Raw genomic sequence first — 18,652 nt, forward strand, 5'->3', positions numbered from 1 at the left:
CCAAGCAATACGAACACAAAGTCCAGCAAGCACATACACACAGTCCCAAATTCCTGTGCGACACACACATGAGGACACACGCCTACACACACACACACACACAGTGTGAAACACCAACGTACTCACATGTGCATGCTAACAATCACAACTACACGATCACACGCCAATGAAGGCAAAAGCAATCCCACACTAAATACATCCACGGCACACCAGCGCTGTATGCTGTTTATTCACGGCTGAACAATACACCCGGCTACTTGCCCACACAAGCACATGTTCATTCACGGACATACAGATGCAACCTTTTGATCCTGGGCCATGTCAGCCATCCACCCAAACGCCCACTGTTGACACCAATCACAGCAAAAGGACTAACTGGGTGGTTGAATTACAGGAATATTTATTCATTGTAAGAATTTCTAATTGGCATTACTCCTATTACAGAGAAACCCGAGGGGCCGGGATAATAACAGGTATTAACAAGAGGAACGTGCTGTCTTTGTACAACAAAACATTATAAAAAGCAACAAAAATCTCCAAGATCATTAACTTTGGCTTATTTTTTTCCTTGTTACTTTTGTCTCAGAACAGGAAGGTGAAGTGTCCCTAAGTCCTTCTTTGCGTACTGAACGCTTCTCGCGTCAGCATGGAGTTTGGTGATGCACCGAGGGGCTTCTCCTACATGGCCATTAGGACCTGAGAACTTAGCAATATTGCTCTGGCGATAAGAAAGAGATTTCTGAGCTCAGGAGCTCCTGCTCTGCACACTGAATTGCACCCGGTTAAATGAAAGCGCGACTTTAAACCGATTTAGTTTAAGTTGTGCAAAAACCAAATGTGGCCGCTCATCAATCTGTTTAAATCTAATGTGTAGCGGTTTAATTTTTACCAGTAAATTTAACAACGCAAGTAAAACTGGAAGCCAGGTTTAAGCTGAGCTGAGGGTATGTTTACACTATAGCCACGAAAACAGCACAGCTTTGAAACGGATTTTAATTAAACCAGTGCCACTTCTGTGTGTAGACGGGCCATAAATCCAGAGTCATCCCAATGTCAGTGGATTTGCACATTCAGGCGAACTCCATTGGACTGCACTGGGGTTTACGCCGGGGCGGCTGGGCTCAGAGTCTGGAACAAATTCTCCAAACTGGTGGGTTTTGCATGCGCAGATGCCAGCTAAGGCCATCAGCATTTGATGCCTCGTGGAAATGGTTCTTCCTTTGAATGGGTCTTTCTGCCTGGTCTACAGAGAGATTGGCATGAACGCAGACTCTTCAGGGCTTAAAAATTCATCCTCCACTTAGCCTCCTTCTCCTCCTGACACCTCCCTCCACTGCTTCTGGCCTCTGACACTTTCACTGTGTCCCACTGGGATGGGGCAAGCAGAGGACTATAGTTTGCTGGGTGAGATGGAGGCTGTTACTCAAGCAGGAGCCGCCGTGGCTACCACTGCTGAATCCCTCCCTGTCAAAGTGCCCGTCCTTCCATGCCCATTGGAGCCATCACGCTGCATTGAGCCTTCCCCCTTACACAGACGCCATCTCCCCCACTTCCTGATGCCACAATGCTCCCTGAGCCTTTCTCCATCCCAGGGACGCATCCCTTACACCTCACAGTCTGTCTTCCCCTCCTCCACTAGAGATTCCCCAGCCCCACCTCTTCGGCCAGGCTCTCTAGCTGACCCATCCTTTCTTGCTCTCTTTGCAGAGTGGGCCGGATCTTTCCTTGTTTCCGCACTGTGCCCTAAATAACCCCTGAGTTCTCCCTTGTTCCCACTGCAGGCAGGCCGCCCTTGCGCAGATGACCCTCGCTGACTTGCTTGGCAGGCCATTTATTTTTTTTTGTCCTCTCTTCCTGCAAGGGCCAGGCTTTTGCAGGTGGGGGTGGGGATGTAAATGCGAGCCTTGCTTTAAATTAACCCTTTCACCCCGAATGGAAGGAACACAATGTTTCTCCTGTGTGACTCCTAAGGATTTACGGGGGGTGAATTATTTGGAGAGCTGTGATTAACGAGGATGCTTTTGTTCTGTTCTCTGCTTTTAGGATTCACAGTGCAAATAATATGATCAAATATTGCTTTGTGGTGCTGAGTGACTTCTTTTTTAAGAAGCTGGAAGAACATTAACTCGTAGAGTCCTCCTTAGACATCAGAACATATACATCACTCCTCAGAGAGAAATAGCACAGGGTCTGTGTGGTTGCAGGGGGAGCAGGATGGAGAAGTGCTAACCTGCAGCACAGGAGAGCTGGGTTTATTTCCCCTGTTCTTCCATAAACTTTCTCTCGGATTTGACACAAGTCATTTATTCTCCCCGGATCTCACTTTCCCCATCTGTAAAGTGGGAATAATAGCACTTCCCTGCCTTAAAGAGTGGGAGATGATCAGATAAGAACATAAGAATGGCCATACTGGGTCAGACCAAGGGTCCATCTAGCCCAGTATCCCGTTTTCCGACAGTGGCCAGTGCCAGGTGCCCCAGAGGGAATGAACAGACCAGGTAACCATCAAGTGATCCATCCCCTGTCGCCTATTCCCAGCTTCAGGCAAACAGAGGCTAGGGACACCATTCCTGCACAGATACCACAGTGATGGGAACAATATAAGTACCTCAAAAAGAAAAGGAGTACTTGTGGTACCTTAGAGACTAACCAATTTATTTGAGCATAAACTTTCGATGAAGTGAGCTGTAGCTCACGAAAGCTTATGCTCAAATAAATTGGTTAGTCTCTAAGGTGCCACAAGTACTCCTTTTCTTTTTGTGAATACAGACTAACGCGGCTGCTACTCTGAAACCTGTCATAAGTACCTCAGACTTCTTCCACTGACTTTCAGTGTGTACTTTGCAAATCCCAGCCAAAACCCCAATCTAAGCCTGTTCTCATGCAAGTTTCCTGTGCGCTTCAAAAATGGAGAGAATCCAAAATATTGGAGCTGGTTGAAAATCTTCAGCTAAAGTTTCATTCCAATGTTTTGCAGGAAATTTTAAAACAAAACGTGAGAATGTCTATTTCATTCCGATTCAAATACAAATGTTCCTTTTGATGCTCATAGAAATTTTCAATTTGTTTCGGTTTTCAGCAATGGAAACAAAAATTGCCATCTCAAATGAAGCTAAATGAATATTTTTGTTCCGAAATTTCCCTTGAAAATGAAAATAAAATTTCACTGAAAAAACTAAATTTTCCTGGGATAACTTTCAGTTTTGAGGAAAACCTCATCTCCCGGTGGGAACCAATAGTTCGAAAAATGTAAACCAGCTCGACAACATAGCTGTGAGTCTGCAGATTCTGTGGCCTGAGGTCAGACTAGATGATCATAATGGTCCCTTCTGACTGTAGTATCTATGAATCTATGAATTTGCTTTTCAGAGTTCTCTGCAAGGCATTTTTGTCTGGAACACAACGCAGGGATGTTACGACTACGATCACCTTCCACATATATAAGGCAACTCAAAAATTAAAGCTGTTACTCCACGTACAATATCTAAGCACCACTGGGGTCTGTGAAGAATACCTGATTTCTTATATGATGCTTCAGTGCCTGCGTACAAAAAATGAGTGGTAAGGTCACTATTAACATATTTTTAAAAAAATCCCTTGCCTGCATTACTAACAACACCATATAGATGGTTAAAGATAACATCCGTCTGACTCAAATGTGTCTTTTTTATTGTTTCTAGTCTTTCATTGCTTATCTTTCTCCCAGTTTGACCTAGATTGGTAAGTTTCAGTTTTTGCTTCTCATGCATTAGCCCAATGCTGCTGGCCAAGCATTTTGCAAATGGCTTGTTATCTGGGGACACCTTAAAGGGGCTTGATTTTCAGAAAGGGCCGAGCACCCAGCCTCTGAAAATCAGCCCCCTTTTTAAGGTGCCCTCACTTGGGTACCTGAAGTAACTAGTCACGTCTGAACACCTTAGCCATTGTGTTTACATTTTCAGCACCGAAGCAGGAAGGTTTTGATCCAATCCCTCCCGTTTCCATTGTCTTTTTTTTTTTTTGGCTTAAAATATTTGGGACAATTCTACTCATATTAAGTTTTCTAAAACTTAAAAAAATATACATCTAAACGGGCAACATTTTTCGGGAACGGGGGTCTAAATGATCCGCTCCTAAGTCCATATTTTGGCACCTGGTTAAGTGGCCTGATTTTCAGAGGTGCTCATTTCTCACTGACCTCATAGGGAGCTGCTGAGCGCTCACCCCTAAATCAGGCCATTTAATTTCATGCCTACATATGGTCATCATGGGTGTCTGGTTTTCCAAAGCATCTTAGGTGACCTAGAAGCTCAAGCCCCACTGAAAGGGCATGTACTCCTAAATCAATCAAAAGTATGATGGTAGCTGGGCATTTCTGTAAATCCTGCTCGAGAAGCCCAATTCTTAGCAACTCCCCCACCCCCATCTTTTAAAGCACAATGGGTGAAATTTTCCAAAGTACTTAAAGGGATAAAGTGTTCAACTTCCACTGACATTCAGTGGGATTTGGGTGCCATCTAATAACCATGGGTACCTTTGAAAATTTCAACCTGTCCCTTTAAAAAGGCCTGAAGTTCCATCCTGGAGCTAATCTCTCCGCTTTCGTCAGTTTCGCATGGCCTTTCAACACTGCCATCATCATCGTCATCATCATTAAAAAAAAAAAAGCGTGCATATGTCAGTTTCCCTCTGTAAGGCCAGAATCAAGGTTATTGTAACAAATACAAGGCTGGTAACATAAAATTCAACCTGCAACACAGAGCCGTGAGCAAACAGATCTTTGCCACAACACTGTCCGTCAGGAAGACGCTGAGAGGCCAGTCAGTTCATTGGCGCTGAATGGCACTGGTTATAACACTTATCATAGCTTTGTGGAAGAACGGGTAACAGCTAGACCCCATGCTAAGGCAGCGTTGAACAGAAGCCTTGATGAGAAAGCCAAGGTCTCCTGCTCTTCAGCACTGTAATCCACTTCACACTTAGAAACATTTAGCAGTGAGTAAAACAAGACAATATTATTTACAATTAATTCTTAGTTGTCTCATTTGGGTTTTTTTCCCCTCTTCTTCCTCATTTAATAACAAGGTTTCTGGCGGAGCTGGGAGGCAAACAGCAGGTCCTTCACTTACGTAGCTCAGTCTCTCAGATTTCCCTTTTCAGGGACAAGTTCGGCCCCTTTGGAGCCCCCCAGAACTGGAGCAGAGATGAACGTGGCCCATAGACTTCATCTCATCTGTGAACTCATGACCATCACCAAAACTCAGCTACTGCAGGCCCTGTACGTGACCTCCTTCCTCCGACAGCGCTCCCACTGCTTTCCAAGGCAATGCTGTCTGAGCAAGGAGTCTAGAGTCAGGCCGTTAATGAATTAGCAGCTCTACGGATATACGCCATGGACTTGCTGGCTTGAGGTCTGGAGGAAGAGGCCAGACCAGAGGCAGAAAAGGAGGAAGGGTGAGGGGCTCCCCTTCCCACCCCGGTTCTGCTACAATTCTTCACTAGCTACCATCAAATGAGATTTGATCCTGTGTTGTGAGGGCAGAAGCAGGGTATATTCTAGAACTGGAGACATTTGGGGCCAGATTCTTACTTGCATTGAATAGTAGAGCGGGTGAGGAATTTTCCAAAGAAACTTCTTTTCTCCACTGGAAAATGCTGATTTTTTGAAACGGAAACTTTTTTTTTTTTGCAGGAAAGGGTCAATTTTGACAAAAGTTTCCTACCCCAAATTGTTTGGGGGGGGAGGGTGTCAAAATTGTCAATGTTTTATTTTGACATTTTCAACATGAAAAATCATAGTTTTCCAGTTCAAAGTAGCTTTTTGCTTAAAAAATTAAGCTAATTCTAGTACCCCCCCCATTAAAAAAAAACCTTCAAATGGTCAAAATTAAAACAAAATGCTTCAAAATGATTGAAACGAAATATTTCGACCTGAACTGAATTTCTTTTGCCAGATTTTTTGATGTGCCCCCAACACCATCTTTCCCCCAAACCCATTTTCACCCATCTTTCCCCCGCCTCCAACACCATCTTTCCCTCAAACCCATTTCCGAGCCTGGGAAAAACTCCATTGAACACACTCCCCCACGCCCTGTTCCTTTAGACAGGTTGCTGCAGCTGCCTCTCTACCACCCGGGTCTTCCCTGGAAGCCTCAAAATACCCAAAGGAGCCTGTTCTTGGGATGTTTCCAGCTTTGCAGAGACGAGAGGTTCAGATAATACAGTGAAGACAGCTGAGCTTCTGGGCGCTCTTCCAAATCACCCTCCGACCCTTTCGAGCCTTATCCGTACCAGCTCAGATACTGCGGTAATGATCACGGTCTATGAGCCCATATAGAATAGAATCAACTCCACCACTAACATCGCCCAGACCCACTTTCCCCTTGCTCGTCGGCCGCTAATGCAGCAGCGTGATTACGTTATAGCCCACAGTGGGTGGATCACTGGTCCAAGGAAGGGCACAGAGCCTTTCTCCTAGTGTCTCACCAGTACAATACATGATGGGTCTGGGATGACAGCTTGAGTCAGTGGCCTTGCAGCTGGCCCAGATCTCCATGGCAGCACCGGGCTTGCAGCGTGACGGATGGCAATTGTTTCCTGCTTTTCCAGGCACCATTAGCCGTTTGCTGTTCTCCACTAGAATTTGGTGGCTCTAACAAGGGTGATGTCTGCCCTGGAGAGATCAGCGCCTGGGAAGGTGCTGGCTATTGACCGCTGAGCACCCAAGGCGGGCAAATGACATTATTCCACAGGTGACTAGATTGTTTCTTCACATGTCAGGCAGCCTGGCTGCTAATGACCAAGGCAAACTCTTCCAAGCCTGAGGCATGTGCGTGTTGTGGAGGCATGTGGATCTCTGTCTCCAACATGCACGCTGTATGTTTCATGATCCGCAGTGTAGATTTTGCCTGCTGGAAACAAAGTCCTCCCGCCCCTCACCGCTCCCAAAGACAGTGCAGAGGCACAAATGTGTGTTTCTACAGAGGGAGCCCTTTTTTCCCCCATGATGCATCCTTGGGTAGCTCCTTCTAATGATATCCCTCTGCTCCCCACCCTCCCTCCCAATTCCCTGTTAATAACATCTTCACTCAACCATTAGCCCTGAAATCCACTCAGTTCTCTCTGAATTCAGCTGGGTCCATCCTTCCTGGCGTGGCAGATGCAATTCAAAGGGGGAGTAACTGGTGATCTGGGGCAAACAGGAAGGGGTGGATATTGTGGGGGGTGGGGTAGAGGAAGATCCTCAGAGGGGGAGTGGAAGAGGGGGAACGAAGCAGACAGAGAAAGAAAGAGGAGAGACCTGAGAGAGCAAACGCGGTCATTGTTGCAGCTACTGAAGAAGAGTTGTTGGGGTTCGGGGGGGGGGGCACAAGAGATTGTTCTGCTCAGACAGGATGCGCCGAAGCCGTCAAGCACTCCTAGGTCCCAGCCAGACTGAAGGAGGCCACAGCTCCCGTTTGCCTTGGCTATATCCCTTCTGCTTTCGCATCAGCCAGTCTGCCGGGGAAAGGGGGATAGAAAAAAAGGGACAATACTGAAAATAAGAGGTCAGTGCATACGGGATTGTTCGTAAATAGCAGGGGGCCCGGGCTGGAACCCCATTTCCTTCACATCTTGCCGACTGGTATCTCCGTGGGATCGCAGAGGGGCTGGCTGGGGAGCGCCTCTCCCACCCCGCCCTTCACACCGGCGACGTGGCGGTCGACTCGCTGTACAAGCTCTCCACAATGTCTCCCCGCTGGATTCGGCGCAGGGCGGAATACAGGGCGTCCATGGTGGCGCTGTCCTTGCTGGACCAGTCGGAGAGCAGGGCCCGGACAGGGCACTCCTCCTGCGTGAAGGAGTCTATGTGATTCTCCTTGTAGCCCAGCTCCCCCGCCAGATGACGCCAGGTGTCCTCGGGGGAGCTGTTCAGCAGCTTCTCCACCTCCTCTTGCTTGTTAGGAGGCAGGCTGGTGTAGAGGTTCCCGTCTCCTTTCAGAGCTGTGCAGGGAAGAGAAGGAACAGAGCAGGGTCACTGCAGCCTTTGGGAGATGAAGCTGAACCAGAAGGGGTCAGAAAGCCCAGGAGAGTCCCAGGACTGGGGGGCAGGCAGCTTCCCAAGACAAACCGGGGGATGCCTATGGCCTGTACCCTCCTGTGTATTATTTCCCCAGTCTGGGCTTGCAGCTTCACCCCACTGTTCCAGTCCTGGGCTCCCCTCCAACCCCTGTCCAGCCACTCCTACCCCAATCCTGACCCGCAGCTCCCCTTCCCCACAATACCATGTCTGACCCTCCCAGCTCCACCAGTGCGCCCCAGCCCTGAACTGCAGACTTCTCCCAGCCCCGGTCCCACCCTCGCCCGGCTTGGTGGATAAACCTTACCCTGCACCTGTGCGGTCTGTGTCGGTGGCTGTTGGTCGTGAAGGCTCTGGCTGTCCACGGAGATCCCGCTGTCGCTGTGAAGCTTCTCCCCTTCCGGAGAGGGGGTCTGGTTCACAGGGCGGTTGTTGGCGCCCTGTTTGTTCTGTTTGCAGCTGTTCCACCTGCAGAAGGGACCAGCGGAGAGGAATGAAACAGCCAATCCAGCCACATCCGCCAGCCTCTTACCTGGAACTTATTGTAAGTCAGCCAGAGTCACAGAGCCTCATTCTCCCTGTCCTGCCCCTCTGTGCCCTGTCCGCCTTGGCACTGCTGGTATAAATGTTGATACGAGGGCAAAGCAGCAGAGAGCCAGACCCGCCGTCCTTAGAGATCCAGGCTCCAGCATCCTGATACTGATGACTAGGATGTATTGCAGTCACACCTAGGAGCCCTAGTAATGGATCAAGACCCCCTACAGGGTGCTGGGTGCTGCACAATCCCAGAACAAAGAGACTGTCCTTGCCTCAAAGGGCTTGCCGTCTAAGTCTCAGCTAGGTATAAATGAGGAGCAAGGGTATGGCTACACTCCCAACGGCACAGTGACCGGGCTGCAGCCGTAGTGCCGTAGTGTAGACGCTTCCTACGCGATAGCGTAGACACTTCCTACATGGGTTTGTCCCACAATGTAGTTAATACTCTCCGAGAGGTGGTACTTAGGTCAATGGAAGGATTGTTCTGCCAACCTATCCGCATCTACAGTCTACGCTACGTCGCACAGGGCACAAAACGTTTCACGGCCCTGAGTGATGTAGCTAGGCCGACCCAAGTTTTAAGAGTAGGGCTAGCTCTTCCACTGAAATCAGTAGTGTTACAGAGGTGAGTGTGGCCACTGAGTCAGGCTGCATGAGTCCACTGTGATTAGGACAGGACTGGTTTAGTTTGCTTGGCGGCCTAGCTTTAGCCAGGCTGACTAAAAAGCCAGCATTCGTCCTTCAGGGGAGAATTACTGCATTGCTCCTGATGTCGACAGGCCAAACTCTCCAACAGTGTAAACTGGCACCGCTCCACTGAATTCAGTGCCAATTTGCACCACCGGAGACCTGCGTTTCCTGTAAACATAAACTTTCCTTTAGACACACAAATATTTTTTTAACGAACATGAAAACCAGTCTGCGTGCATTTATGCACCGGAGTCTGTGCACGTATGGGACTGTGTGCATACTGTTAGCCAATGTATAGGTTACACGTATTGCATACCGTATTATGTAGTATCCATCATATACATTACATTATATATGAACGTTAGCACTGAGGTGTATTAGGGTCACGCTTGCCCACTCGCGATATCTCCCACAATACCTTGCAAAGCTAGATACAGCATAAATCCTGTCAAAATCAAGAGACATGAGTGCTCTGCTCTGGTACAAAGTAGAGAATGTTTTCATGGTGGGGAAGCTTTGTTCAAAAGGAGATAAGGGGCACACCCTGGTACCAGGACAAACGGGTAAAAAAGCTGATGGATGAATTTCAGTCTTGGGTGTCATAGTGAATGCTTTTAACTTGTAAATGGGTCTACTATAAAAATAGCTAGTTTAGGGGGACACAATCTTAGAAGCAAACCCACTGTGTAAGCACTTGCTGCGAGAAGCAGCTTCCCAGAGGGAGCGGTGCATAAACTTCCTTTCTGTATCGTACGACTTTGTCTTTAGACAATAAACTTGGCTGAGGCTGGTCATAAGGTTGTCCTGCCTTGACTGCAGGGGACTGGACTAGAAGACCTCTTGAGGTCCCTTCCAGTCTTACGGTTCTATGATTTGAGCTCTTTAATCTTTTTAATGATGGACCACGAGTGTAGGGCTAATCAAATGGCTGCATTCTGATCAATAATACATCTGTGATTGTGTGGGCTCATATAAATGCACGTCAAACCAGGGGTCCACGCACGTAAATGCACGTGGTTATATGCTTTGGTGTGCATGTGGAAATGCCTGTGAAACAGCATGTGGGCCTGTGTGTATGTGTGAATCACTGCACCGAGCGATATGCAAAGGCACATGGGATTGTGTGCACACATGCAACTGAATGTGAATGCAGTGACTCGGTACACACAGGTAGCTGGGTGAGAATATGCACATATGAACCGTGTGGGGTGCATGTGTGAACACGCTTGTGGGTGTGCACATGGGAATGTCTTTGTGGGGGGGGGGTGCACCTCTGCTGGCATCACTGATTAGTCAATGGGAGTTTTCTTAGCAGAGAATTCAGCCTCCTCCCTGGGAATAACAGTGATTAGGGATTATTTCCAGCACGTGGGTATGTGGAGAAATCGTAGCCCTCTGTGCAAACACTGAACCAGCTGCAACCTGCATAGGCACCAGGTGCATCTCCCAGCACAAAGCGGGTGAGAGGGTGCAAGACACTGAAAGCGATGCAGTTGCAGAATGTGTCGGAGTTACAAGCACCCCCCAAGGGAAATGAGCGAGCTAAAGAAAGAACAAGATAGGTGAGAGAGACCATATAGGGCCCAATTCTCCATTGCTCTGCACTGCAGGGCATGTGAGTGCCCAACTCCCCTTGGCCTTCCATAGGAGACGAGTGCCCAACTCCCAAACGTGCCCCTCCGGTGCTGTCATTTATAGCAGTGCAAAGTGTAAATCTGTGTAAACCGCCAACTCTGATAACTCCATTATCACCAAAGGTCCCAAGACGACCAGGTGCTGCTAGAGAAAGCTGCCCGATGCGGCAGTAATGGCCCTGGGCCTCAGTCTGAGGCCGGCAGCCTCCCCCACTCCTGGAGCCCTCCCTCCATTCCTAGAATCCATCAGGACATTGGCCCCTGCCTACCTTTTGAAAGCAATGTAGGCCACTAGCCCCACCACCACGGCTGCCAGGATGGAGCAGTAGACAGGGATGAGGTTATCGGCAGTGCCGCGGCTCACGACTGGCTGGGAGCTACCCAGGACGGTGGTGACTGTATCTGCTAGGGTGCTGGCGATGCCTTCGGTATCGTACGGGTCTTTGGTGAAAGGCATGGGGCTGTCAGACCCCAGCAGGGTTGGGGTCCAGCGCGGGTGAAGATCTGCCAAGGGGAATAAAAACGAGTTAGCAATTCACCCCGCCTCCCTTTCGCCTCTCTAGCGCTCAGTAATGGCTGTGACTAGTCTAGGCACCGTAGGGAAGGGGGAGGCGAGGCATAACACCTCCAGAGGCCCCGGGCAGTGAGACTTGCCACCCTTTGGGAGGCTGTAGCCCAATGAAGCCGTGCTGGCACCCAGGGGGAGGAGCCAAGACGAGGCCCCGCCCCTCCTCACACAGACACACCCCTCTGCCACCCTTAACAGGGTTAGCCATCTCTCCACACCATGCCACATGGACGGGTGAGCGCTATGAAAACAGCTACTGCACAGTCCCCACTGTTGACTCTCTCTAGTGGGGCTCAAAGTGAGAGTAGCCATTTATCTCAGGGGTAACTAAACCTGCCCAAAGACTGTCGGGACTTCCTGGCAGAGGTGGGCTCACACGGGAAGCCCACAGCCTACCCCCGCCCCCCCGAATTCTGCAGCCGGAACCCATCTCTAACCACTGTCTGCCAACCCTAAACATGGCACATGGTTATCATGTGCGGCAGATTGTGTCTCCCATTCCTCCGTCTCATTAGTCCGTCTCATTAGCTCCAACAGGCCAGCGTCACATATCCCTGCAGGTGGCAGCCCTTGTATGCTGGCATAAAATTCCAGAGAGAGCTGAATCTTTTCCATACCCTTTCTCCACCCTGGGACGGCTGACCCTGCCTGGAGCCAGCTCAGAGCCATCTTTGCCCTTTGCTCTTTACCAGTTTTTGTTTATTGGAGGCTTTTTTCCTGATGGTCAAGGACTGTGGGGGTTTGACCTGTCGCTCTCTAAAGGGCGTGAAATCTGGAGTGCCAACCAAATCGAAAAGGGCAAAGGGTTTCAGAAACGCAGCGCTGCTGCCAAATACCAAGGGCGGCATGGAAACTGGGAGTGGCTGATAGCGGGAGGCCCGTCTGCAGTGCGGGGAGGGATTCTGGACTGGGAAGATCAATAAGCAACACGCGCCTTTGTAGCGCCATTGTCTAGGAACATCGCGTGGAAATCAGCCACATGGCTATTAGGCTATCCAGTGCCTGGTACACTCAGCAGCAAAGCAGATGCATCCCACCTGGTTGTACTAGGACCAGACAGCAGCAATCAGAGCTTTGGGGACTGCAGACCGTGTAGATGAAGCTAGGCAAGGGGGGAAGCACGTCAGGGAAGAGATCAAAAGCAGGGCAGGCAGCTGTGATGATCATTTGAGCACGGTTTGCAGTAACCTGATCGCCTCCCTCCTAGGGAAGGGTCACCACTGAGGAAGGCTGAATGCGGTGAAGAAGCAAGCAGTCGGAAGGTCTAACAGAACGCGCGGAGCAGTGCAGATTCTTAGCAAGAGCGTGGGACGGTCTATGGAGCACGGTTCGTCCAATGGCCATCGCCGTATAGCATGTGCACAGGAAGCTGTTCGCTCATCACTGAGATGAGGCCGCTTTTTAGTGGCCTGAAAAGCGTTCAGCTCCAACCTCAAACATACCTAAAATTAACCTTGGTTCAGGCTCAGAACTAGGGGAGTCATCCAGTGAAATGAATAGGCAGACGACGTAAAACAAACACAAGGAAGTGTTTCTTCACACAACGCAGAGGCAACCTGTGGAACTCCCTGCCAGAGGATGTTGTGAAGGCCAAGACTATAACAGGGTTCAAAAAAGAACTAGATAAAGTTCCTGGAGGATCGGTCCATCAATGGCTATTAGCCAGGATGGGCAGGGATGGTGTCCCTAGCCTCTGTTTGCCATAAGCTGGGAATGGGCGACAGGGGATGGATCACTGGTTGGTTCCCTGGTCGGTTCATTCCCTCTGGGGCACCTGGCACTGGCCACTGTCAGAAGACAGGATACTGGGTTAGATGAACCTTTGCTCTGAACCAGTGTGGCCGTTCTTATGCTCTTATGTTCTTCTTATTATTTGTATTTCAGTTGCCTTGAGGCAAGAGCCCCCCACTGCGGGGCAGCGCACAGACACTTAATAAGAGACAGTCCCTGCCCCAAGGAGCTTACATCTAAAGAGACACGCCAAAGGAGAAAGAGGAAGTGGCTTGCCAAAGGTCACCCAGCAGGTAAGTGGCAGAGCTGGGAATAGAAATCAGATCTGCCAATTTTCCTCACATTACCTCTCAGAATGAATTCTTTTTACAAATCGTCTATGGCAAAAATGGATTTTGTTCCGGACCTTCAGTCCCTTCCTCAGAGCTGGCTACGTACAGCAATACCGGCCTACAATTTATGGACGAGAGGAACCAAGAATATCCATTGCCAGGGGAACCCAGAGAAGGAATTTAGGGTATCAGATTATACTCATCCAAACACATTTCTCTTGAATAAGTCATAACTAAGGTGGGACAAGCCACCTAAACCCACAACTATTTCAATATCAAAGAGAACGGTCCAAGAAGTTGTAACTAGAAATAAGGGGATGGTTTAAAAAAAAAAAGTAATATGATGCAGGATAAATATCAAGAGAAACATCCTCAACAGTGGGATCTATGTGACTGGGTGAGAGTTTTCCAATGACAGGTTTCAGAGTAACAGCCATGTTGGTCTGTATTCGTAAAAAGAAAAGGAGTACTTGTGGCACCTTAGAGACTAACCAGTTTATTTGAGCATGAGCTTTCGTGAGCTACAGCTCACTTCATCGGATGCATAGCATATCGTGGAAACTGCAGAAGACATTATATGGACGCTCCATCCCTGGAGATATAGACATCTAGGCAGGATGACTCACTAGAAGATGCTGTCGGGAGCAATCCTGCAAGGGCAGGAGATTAAACTGGAGGTTTGCCGGAACACGGGGTAACATCCCATCTCCTACTCCTGGCAGATGTGCCCACAGTACGTGTGATTATCGCGAACGGCCAGGCTTTTCCCTGCGCGATTTCTCACTGCAATGCTGGCCTGGCCCGACCCTGCTTTGCTGATGAAATCTGACTAGATCGGAGCCTGAGGTGAGAGACGTTCTTTCTGCTGTTCCTCCTCTCAGCCCTACTTTCCGCCTGGAGCCCGGCTGGGTGGCAGCAGCAGTAACTGACCCGCGGGGCTGTTCGGTGGATCAGCTCCACCCGGGCAATGGAAGCCCCGCGTTGCCGGGGTGCTGCACTGTGCATGTACGTCTCCTTATCCCGCGCAGGAAGGATGGGCTTATGGATAGTGGTCCAAGACTCGAGAGAAGGGTTCAGTTCCTACCCCGTCTGAGACTGTCCTTTGTGAACTTGAGCCCCTCTCTCTGTGCCTCAGCTCCCCATCTGTATGATGGGGATAATACCATTTCTTCTGTCTTCCTTGTCTATTTAGGCTGTAGGCCTCAAAGCTGTCATGGGCTTAACTCCCCACTGAAATCCATGGGAGTTAGGTGCCTAAATACCTTTGCAGATCAGACCCTTAGCTCATCGGGGCAAGGAGTCTCTTACTCTGGGTCTGTACAGGGCCTAGCATAATGGGGCCCCAACCTCAATTAGGGCTCACTGTCACACTGATTTTAATACAGGGGAATATTGTGCTATGCAGCCTGCAGACACAGCTATTGCGCGGCAAACACGCATCTGCCGTGAGAACTGTGTACAGGACTGCCACCCGTCTCAGCAACATGCATGGAGTCAGGCATGGAGCTAGGGTCGTCCCTTGCTAACATCGAGGTGTTCCTGTTTCACCTGGATCCCCTCCCTCCAGCTCAATGGCACGAGTCACTAAGAGTCATTGAGCAGCGGCGTTCCCAGTTTGTTCTCTTCCCCTCTGTGCCCAGACGCTCCTAGCCTCCATGCATGCCCCATTGCTCTGAGACACACCCTGTCCTTTCAGCTCCGGAGGGGCGGAAAACGTTTGCCTATTGGCTGGTTCCCCGTCTTCAGCCAAGAACCGCACCTAGGCATGCCTGGTGAAGAAAATGTGTCTCATCTTGTACCTGTGAAGCAGGGAGGGTCCTACCCGTTTGTTGCTAGGGAAAAGGCAGGAAAAGTCATGGGGAGGTTATGAAAAGTGGCAGGGGGGAGAGCAGGACGGGCGAAGGCAAGGCCTGCGGGCCTGTGATTTTATAGTCTCTAGCAAGAAACCGTCTCCGACGCTTACAGCGTCCCATTGCCAGGAGAGCATGACCGCTGAGCTGACGCTTCGGCTTCAGTTTTAACTCTCCCTGATGCCACCTACCCTCCCAAATCTGCTGCTTTCTCCGTTGCCTGATGACCTGGCTTTTCACGCTGCCCGCTACGCGAGTAGGGAGTGATCCACCTTCTGGCTCTAGCACCGACATTTGGAATGGTCCAGGCTGCAGGCTGTGGGCTCGAGCACCAGCAGCTGGAATGTTCCACACTGCAGCCTGGGGTTCTAGCACCAGCAGCTGGAATGGTCCATGCCGCGACCTGGGGTTCTAGCACCAGCAGCTGGCATGTTCCACGCTGTGGCCTGGGGTTCTAGCACCAGCAGTTGGAATGGTCCATGCCGCGGCCTGGGGTTCTAGCACCAGCAGCTGGAATGTTCCACGCTGCAGCCTGGGGTTCTAGCACCAGCAGTTGGAATGGTCCATGCCGCGGCCTGGGGTTCTAGCACCAGCACCTGGAATGTTCCACGCTGCGGCCTGGGGTTCTAGCACCAGCAGTTGGAATGGTCCATGCCGCGGCCTGGGGTTCTAGCACCAGCAGTTGGAATGGTCCACGCGGCAGCCTGGGGTTCTTGTGCCAGCAGTTGGAATGGTCCACGCTGCGGCCTGGGGTTCTTGTGCCAGCAGTTGGAATGGTCCACGCAGCAGCCTGGGGTTCTAGCACCAGCAGTTGGAATGGTCCACGCAGCAGCCTGGGGTTCTTGTGCCAGCAGTTGGAATGGTCCACGCTGCGGCCTGGGGTTCTAGCACCAGCAGTTGGAATGGTCCACGCAGCAGCCTGGGGTTCTTGTGCCAGCAGTTGGAATGGTCCACGCTGCGGCGTGGGGTTCTAGCACCAGCAGTTGGAATGGTCCACGCAGCAGCCTGGGGTTCTTGTGCCAGCAGTTGGAATGGTCCACGCTGCAGCCTGGGGTTCTAAGGCCGACATTTGGAATGTTCCATGATGCCGCCCGTAGCTCTAGACCTTTGGTATCTTTCACTCTAGGCTGCTCGTGCGCTCTAAATCAGGACAGACCTCAGCAGTCCCCTTCTGGAAACTGCCTGAGTTCCTGCTCTGCCATGCCCAGCTCAGAGCGCGCCCGCGCCACACTGCCCTCCGATAGCCGTGTCAGAAACACACTGCAGATGAACCCTTGCTCCAGGAGTGATGCCTGTCCAGAACCTTTGGAAAAAATCCCTGCCCATCTGAATGCGCACACAGGCCCCTCTGCCATCCCCTCCAGAACCACGGCGCAAGCAGGGCCATGGAGCCTGTCGAGGCACCGCCCCCTGCCATAGGAACAGGCTAACTAGAGTGCCACGCGGGGCCTGGCCCAAGAGCAAACCCAGATCCAGAGGTAGTTTCTCAGGCTGGCGATTGCTCCTGGCTCAGAAGAACGGCTTGTAGCAACTGGCAGCCCCCCCTACTCCGCACACCGCCTCAGCTGGGCAGGAACAGACGGCTCCTGTGCCAACCCATGCCGCCTTTTCAGAGCAAGCCTTGGGGAGGCCTTCCTGGCTATTTCCTGCTGGGCTCTGATCCCGCCCCTCGTGCCCCCAAGCATAAAATCCGGCTAACAAAGCCCACCCTTTGTGCCTTGACTTCTGGCTCCATTTATTCAACCCTGTAAAGGGATCAGCCAGAAAGGACTGCCCAGAACTCCCCCTGCCTTGCAGCGGTGAATCAGAGACGCCCATGGCACAATGGTCTCTTCTCTACTTCTGTGCTCCAGGCAGGGCACATAACTACGTCTCCAACCAAAGGAGGAAACTGGTGCCCTCCCCCACCCCTGCCACCAGCCGATCGTGCCATTCATCCTGCTAATGAGCTTTCTAAATAAAGGGCTGCCCCTTTTGGGAAATCCCCTGGGGACCAGGGCCTCCCCGTGAAGTGTCATCAGCGTGGCTGGGGCAGCAGAGGACTCAGCCTTGGGGAACAGGGGGTTACTGCCAGATGACAGAATCTGATCCTCTAACAAAGGAGTCCCTTCCCTACACAGGTGACATTTTGTGTAAATTAGTACAGTGCTAATCTACATGTAATTTGGGTTGGCTGGCACCCTGGGGGATGGAACCGGGAACCTCCAGAGCTAAAAAAACAAACCCCATAAGCTGCTGTAGTGTAAGCCCAAACGCCTTAGCTAGGGCTGTACCAGACTCACCTCTTCTGGGACCTGCGACTGGTAGCTCACACCCACCAGTGGGTTACACTGGACCATAAACTTCCCAGGCCCGAGCCTACCCCTTCTCTGCCCAGAGTGCCTCGGTGGAAGTGAGGAGCTTAAATACCTTTGAGGGGGCTGAGGCAAAGTCCCAAGCTGACATTACCGCTGATCCCCAGCTGGCCCCGAGGGCTTGTTCCTTACCCCAGAGCTCAGTCCCTATCCCGGATCCCACTGACGTGACACTCCAGGTCCTGAACTCAACACGGGCATTAGAAGAAGCAGCGACGGAGCGGAAGGACTGTAGCCAGCAGGCCAGAGCTTGCCATTCCCTGCAGGGCTGTGTGGATTTGCTCTGTCTCACCCACCCTGGCCTGTTTCCCCATCCTGAGATTTGATCCCAGGGGAGAATTGAACCATTGTCCCCCACTCCCGATTTCCTTACTTCCCTCTTCTTAACACAATTCCCCAGCAAAATGCAGCCCGGCCCCCCACCCCTCCTGTGGGGTGCACAGTGGAGTCTCAGGAAGCAGAGAGCCCTCGTGAAACTCAGTCACTCATCCCACGTGCCAACAGGCCCTGCACTAGATGGGGCTGCTGTAGGATTTTAGGGAGAGGTTGTCCCTGGGCCTTGTGCAAGGCAGGGGGGTAAGGAGAGCAGGAATCGGGGGACTTCCCCCACCCCTACATCTGCATGCACAGGCAAGGGACAATCACAGTCCCTGCATTGGGTGAAATTCCACTCCCTGTGCATGAGGCTGAAGCCGCACTGAAGTCCTGCATGATACCTAGGTCTGGTGCCGGCTCTCTGCACGGGGGTGGGATTTCAGCCTCTGGGCAGCCCATAGGGCACATATTGCTCTGAAAACAGGCAGGGTTATCGTACACTGGGCCCAGGCCCCAAGCTCCCCTGTGCCATAGGAAACTCAGAGAAGGTCTGGGTCCACTCCACACCCCCAAAATAAAGCACACTAGCGCCTCCTGGGGCAG

The 18,652-nt window shown here is 51.0% G+C and overlaps 1 protein-coding gene across 1 annotated transcript in view; it reads right to left on the reverse strand.

The window, feature by feature from the left end:
* Nucleotides 1–383: 383 nt before the first annotated feature.
* NGFR (nerve growth factor receptor) overlaps nucleotides 384–18,652 on the reverse strand; it is a 42,114-nt gene continuing 23,845 nt past the window's right edge. The window contains exons 4-6 of the mRNA XM_037887104.2: nucleotides 11,169–11,403; nucleotides 8,346–8,506; nucleotides 384–7,962 (exon numbers count right to left, since the gene is read on the reverse strand). Coding sequence (XP_037743032.1) covers nucleotides 7,661–7,962; nucleotides 8,346–8,506; nucleotides 11,169–11,403 — 698 coding nt within the window. The 3' untranslated portion in view covers nucleotides 384–7,660. The remainder of the gene's footprint in view (nucleotides 7,963–8,345; nucleotides 8,507–11,168; nucleotides 11,404–18,652) is intronic.

This window comes from Chelonia mydas, chromosome 27 (assembly GCF_015237465.2).
Source record: "Chelonia mydas isolate rCheMyd1 chromosome 27, rCheMyd1.pri.v2, whole genome shotgun sequence".
In the NCBI taxonomy this organism is placed as follows: Eukaryota; Metazoa; Chordata; order Testudines; family Cheloniidae; genus Chelonia; species Chelonia mydas.